Raw genomic sequence first — 6000 nt, 5'->3', positions numbered from 1 at the left:
ATCTCAAGAAATGTCTTTGTCCAAGAATTCTGTATGAGCACTCAAATATTTCCAGGAAAGAGAATTAATCTTTTAGAATCCTAAAAAATTGAATAAAAATTAAAATGTAACTCCAAATTGGTCACAACGAAACACTTTCCAATGTCCAAGGTAAAAGCCCAAGCTGAGAAATATCTCTCTAAACATCACTATTAAATCTAACTACTGTGCAATTTTGGAAAACTCAGAATTGCAAAATAGAGGCTGTACTCAGTATGACCTTGATAAAAACTAATCCAAGAATAACATAAAAATAGAAAGTTGTTTACTTGTCTCAGTGATTTCTGAATCAAGGTCGGGAACTAAATCAAAAACATAAACAGTGTTTCTACTACTAGGTGTTTATGAAAAGAGTCAGGTCAAACTAATTTCTGGAAAATATTAAATTCCTAGTAAACAAAATCACATTACTATGACATGTAATGAAATTAAAATAAATTTTTTTAAAACTTACAAACAATTAAATTATATCAAGTATAAATTAAATGAAATATACGTTAAAAAAACACAAATCCTCACTCACTCAACTTTTACCACTACTGTTTTTATTCCTTTCAAGAGTCATTGTTATGGTCATTATTCACATCGCAGAAACAATAACATATCTGGAATATAATCTGCAGTTACCCAACTTTACAAGAAACCACAAATGGTGCTATAGCTCCTCCTTTTGTAGGCTAATACCATCTGGTTCATAATATCATCAGTTTAGTTCAAGCCAACTAGATGGAACTTCAAACGTTCTTAAGATTTAACTTTATTTAGAGATAGTTCTGTAAACCTTTGCAATTTGAATGCTTTATGAGTTAATTGTTTGTCGTGTCTTTGTTTTGTTTTTGCCTTTGACAAAGTCTTGATGACAGTTGAAAGCGTTTAGGCTGGTTAAAAACTATTTTTGCAGTTTATTGAGATTTTGCATTTATGCTTCTTTGTTTTTGTTTTTTTTGTGTGATTGCTTGAAATGACTATAATGGCTGATCCATATTTGTTGAAATAGCTTCATTCATCTGTCAGTTGCAGTGTCAACATTAAATTGTATCATACCTAGGTCTATAATGAAGGTTTTCATGGTATGGTCAGGTCAAGTGTTAACATGAGCTTGTTGTATCAGAAGTGAAGAAATAGATTCCATGCAAAGTGTGTGCACGTGCGCCGAATTGAAAATATAAATTCCACGCAAGGTGTGTGCACATGCGCAGAATTGAAAATATAGATTCCATGCAAGGTGTGTGCTTTTGTTGTTGCTGTTGTAGGGTTTAACGCCATTTTTCAGCACACATGGCGGTCAGTATTAATGGTGGAGGAAGAACCCGGGAAAACCCCAGAAAGAACCACCGACCCACGAGAAGCTATTGGCAAGCTTTCTCATATACCCACATTGGCTGAATCCGAGACTCGAACCCATGTAGACTGAGGTGAGATGGCAGTGATCCATAACGGAGAGTGCTTTAGACCACTCAGCCACTCTGCAAGGTGTGTGCACATGAGCAGAATCAAAAATATAGATTCCATGCAAGGTATGTGCACATGTGCAGAATCAAAAATATAGATTCCATGCAAGGTATGTGCACATGTGCAGAATTGAAAATATAGATTCCATGCAAGGTATGTGCACATGTGCAGAATTGAAAATATAGATTCCATGCAAGGTATGTGCACATGTGCAGAATCTGTGACATTTGAGTCCATCTTGATGTCTGGAAGGAAACAAATTACAGTGAACTCCCTCTGATCCTTATTTCTCTCCTCTCCATCCCTATTGGAGACAAAAAAATTGTCATCTCTCTCTCTCTCTCCTAAAAACATTGACAAAATTTCCAAACGTTCTTGATGTTAATGAATTTAGTTTATTCAGTCACACATTGTGTAATGCATGTCAATATTATATTTTCCATTCAGAACAAAATTTTATCACCAATACTGGAAGCAAGATGATGAAAATACCCCCTCAAAAATTCATATCATAATGATATTGTCAAAGTAATTTTCAAACTATACAATGTCAATTTAAGGTTCTGCTAACTTCAGAATCATAGGTGTAATCAAATTGATAGAATTTGATCCATTAATTCTCCTTCATCTTCAACTTAATGTTTTTGCAGTTTCACATTAATCTGGATTTAAAATCTTGTTACAAGCTGAGAATCAGAGTGATTATAACCCAGATTACTTATTCCACCACTGTTTTCGTATTTGTGTTGCATCAATGGTGACTTCTTGTCATCACCGATTATGGCTTGTGATAATTTGGGTTTCACTGGGGATGTGTTTATGTCTGCTCCATTGTTGTCATATCCCATCTGCGCATTTGGCTTTAAAGACAATGATTTCCGGTCTTTTGTCCTCTGAAGGGTTTCCTGCTGATATACCTGAGGCAGATTAAAAGTGAGTAAATCTTTATTCAAGTTTTAAAAATTTTTTTTTGTGTGTTATTATTTTAATGATAAAGTTGTAAGTGAAAGACCTGGATGGGTAGAAACGTTTTAGAATGAAATATTTGAGTACAAGAGTACACTAAATCAGACAGATAATTACATTCAGTACTGTAATATGCATTTGCTCCAGAAAGCTTCTAAGATCGGTTACTAAGCCAAGTGTAGGTTATAGTTATTGTCTGCTAAATATCGGGAAAAATCACGCACATTTATAGATTTTAGAATGATGCAGCTATGCTCGATGGTATATATATATATATATATATATATATATATATATATATATATATATATATATATATATATATATATATATATATATATATATATATATATATATATATATATATATATATATATATATATGAAGGGGGCAAAGATAGGTCTGATGAATTAGAGGAAATAAAAACATAAGCATTCTAATAATATTTAGGACAAATAATTATATATTAAATACTAAAACTCAACTCATTATTATGTCCTTTCCTTTGTATATGTAATCTTAATAACAGTTTCAGGGAACAAAAATGCATGGATTACAGAAGAAAAACAAGGAGTTAAGTCAGTCTGTAAAACACACAGGGACTAGGAGAATTTAAATGTTTTAACAAACTTTAATTTATAAATACACAGTTATATTTACTTTCAGTCATGTTAGATCAGTTGTAGGTTGTCAGGCTCATAATCCATCGGTCACGAGTTTGATACAGTTGGCTGACTCAGTCTGTCCTTGGCGAAAGGTTGCATAATTGGCTTAATATTGCCATATATTGTCTTAAAGCTAAAATGACCAAAGCATAAAACAAATTACGTTCATACTTGAATAGTATAAGTACAATAATTTTTTTTCTTAAAGTCAGGAAATTTGTAAAATATACGTTTTGGTATAGCACATGCCATTTTAGTTTATAGGCACAACCTTACCCTCTTGTGTTTGACCCCAAATCTTAGGAACTGCAGGCATTTCTCGGGCAAACAGGGAAAGAAAGTATCAAAAAACGGACAAATAAGCTTTGGATTTAGAGTGCTTGGATTTGTTGGACCTGGAAATGCAAGAAAAGAAATCCTACAGTTTTTAAGACATGGAGGTAGATTTATCAATATTTATTTGATGTACCTATTCTTTTATTACTTGTTTAATAACATCTAGTTTCCTCGATGTAAATATATCAGAAAATGTTGAAAGATGAGATTAAAAATACTGGGACAACACATCTGTGACACGAAATATTATTAGGTAAATTTCATATTGATGTTGTTTTTTATATAAAAAAATAGGCGGTATAAATATGTAATAAAAATTGCAAGTTTATGCATATTAATATAATGTTAGCAAGTAATGATTTTTCAATATTTTTCTGGAGTCTGAGAAGAGAACAAATACACAGAATGTCTCTCAACATCTGATGAACACAAGAAGAAATGCTTAGACATTGAGTGAAAATTAGTAATGAGGAGATATGAAGCACATTTTCCAAGCATTCATTCCACATCTACATTGTCAAATGAATTATAATTAAGAACAATTTTTTATTATTTTACCTGTAAGGAAACTGACAATAACACCCACAACGACAGTCGTTAATACAGCAAGACCTGCATACCAGACATAGGACATGGAATATATCCTGTCAACTCCCCTGGAAACATAAAGTCAAGAGAGTATATGATAATTGTAAATGTTCATGGATTCATTAATAGAAAACAGTTTTTAATTTCATTTAGTCTGATTGCTAAAATTTCAATGTCACCAAACAGCTAGATATTGTTTTATTGCAAGAAACTTATAGAAAGATGATGAAGATCATCCATAATGGAGGGAAGGGAGGGTGTCCACAAGCAAGTAGGCATTGTGTCTGTGAGATGGAACCCTTCTAGAGCAGGGGATGAGGAAAAAAAACCCAGAAGCTCCTTCAGTTTTAGTCATTTCCAGGGATCTTCCAAATATGTTCCAATTCCTTTTCTTCACATCATCAAATGTTTTTTTAACTCTTTCAAATTATTTATCTCGTATTGAGTTTGAAAACAAAATAAATCCAAATGTATGTATGTATGTATTAATATATGTATGTATGTATGTATGTATGTATGTATGTATGTATGTTGATCTGTTAGATATCTACTAGTATTTACCATTTGGAAAATTTAATAAAATTATGAGACAAAAATATTTCTCTCTCTCTCTCTCTCTGAATGTGAGTAAATATTAATCCTTTTATTACGAGTATTTGTCATAGACCAATGTTGACCCTGATGCCATGAAAGTAGTGACGTTAGGTGGTGCTGGTGTGGTGTTGCTGCTAATATTCCAGTTGCAGCCCTCCGTCGAGAGAGGGGACGGTAAAGTAACACTAACTCTGTTCACATATGTACCAAATACGATCCACAAATCCAGTGCTAGTGATGACAGAATCCCTATTAGTCCACCCTGTTGGAAAGAAAAGTATACAGCATTAACATGCTCAATAAATCAAAATTCTCTCTCTCTCTCTCTGAGAAAGAAGCTTTTTGTTTTAACATGTTTTTTTTTAATGAAATCTCAGTTAGAAAACTCACTGATGATCTACCATATGTCACCTGAGTAAATCTTGACTGGAGGATTGGGGCATGTGATTTATATGGTACAGTTTGACAATATTTTTAAGGATTTTACATGGTTAATCTGTATTGATTGTTGTATATACCTTTTTATATAAAAGAAGCTTTTCCTTTTTCCAATATTTTATCATTTAATACTCTATGTTTATTCCTTTTCAGAAGGTTTTATATTCCTAGAGTAAAGTTGTCCGCTATTTTCCAGGAGTAATATGTTCTCAGTTCTGATTTTTCTCATGGATCAATTTGATAAAAAGTGTGCCATCTAATGTGTTTGCCAATGTAGTCATATAAGCACATTTATTCAAATTAAATAAAATATTAATCGTTGCTCTAAAATTAAAATTAGAATAATTTAACCAACATATATACATATATTCATTCCTAAGTGTTGAATGCTCTGCATCTTAAATGTAAGGGTAGTACCAATGTATTAACACATGCTGCTAGGGTAATACCAATGTATTAACACATGCTGCTAGGGTAGTACCAATGTGTTAACACATGCTGCTAGGGTAGTACCAATGTATTAACACATGCTGCTAGGGTAGTACCAATGTATTAACACATGCTACTAGGGTAATACCAATGTATTAACACATGCTGCTAGGGTAGTACCAATGTATTAACACATGCTGCTAGGGTAGTACAAATGTTTCAACACATGTTGCTAGGGTAGTACAAATGTTTCAACACATGTTGCTAGGGTAGTACAAATGTTTCAACACATGTTGCTAGGGTAGTACGACTGTTTCAACACATGCTGCTAGGGTAGTACCAATGTATTAACACATGCTGCTAGAGTAGTACCAATGTATTAACACATGCTGCTAGGGTAGTATGAATGTTTCAACACATGCTGCTAGGGTAGTACGATTGTTTCAACACATGCTGCTAGGATAGTACAAATGTTTCAACACATGCTGCTAGG

At 32.9% G+C, this 6000-nt stretch overlaps 1 protein-coding gene across 1 annotated transcript in view; it reads right to left on the bottom strand.

The window, feature by feature from the left end:
• Positions 1–1793: 1793 nt before the first annotated feature.
• LOC149803318 (sodium-coupled monocarboxylate transporter 1-like) overlaps positions 1794–6000 on the bottom strand; it is a 41087-nt gene continuing 36880 nt past the window's right edge. The window contains exons 12-15 of the mRNA XM_089951356.1: positions 4697–4902; positions 4017–4114; positions 3399–3517; positions 1794–2408 (exon numbers count right to left, since the gene is read on the bottom strand). Coding sequence (XP_089807482.1) covers positions 2160–2408; positions 3399–3517; positions 4017–4114; positions 4697–4902 — 672 coding nt within the window. The 3' untranslated portion in view covers positions 1794–2159. The remainder of the gene's footprint in view (positions 2409–3398; positions 3518–4016; positions 4115–4696; positions 4903–6000) is intronic.

The sequence above is a fragment of the Sinohyriopsis cumingii genome, chromosome 3 (genome assembly GCF_028554795.1).
Source record: "Sinohyriopsis cumingii isolate HCF-2022 chromosome 3, ASM2855479v2, whole genome shotgun sequence".
Lineage (NCBI taxonomy): Eukaryota > Metazoa > Mollusca > Bivalvia > Unionida > Unionidae > Sinohyriopsis > Sinohyriopsis cumingii.
The sequence above is the reverse complement of the archived record's forward strand: the minus strand, read 5'-3'. Positions and strand labels throughout refer to the sequence as shown.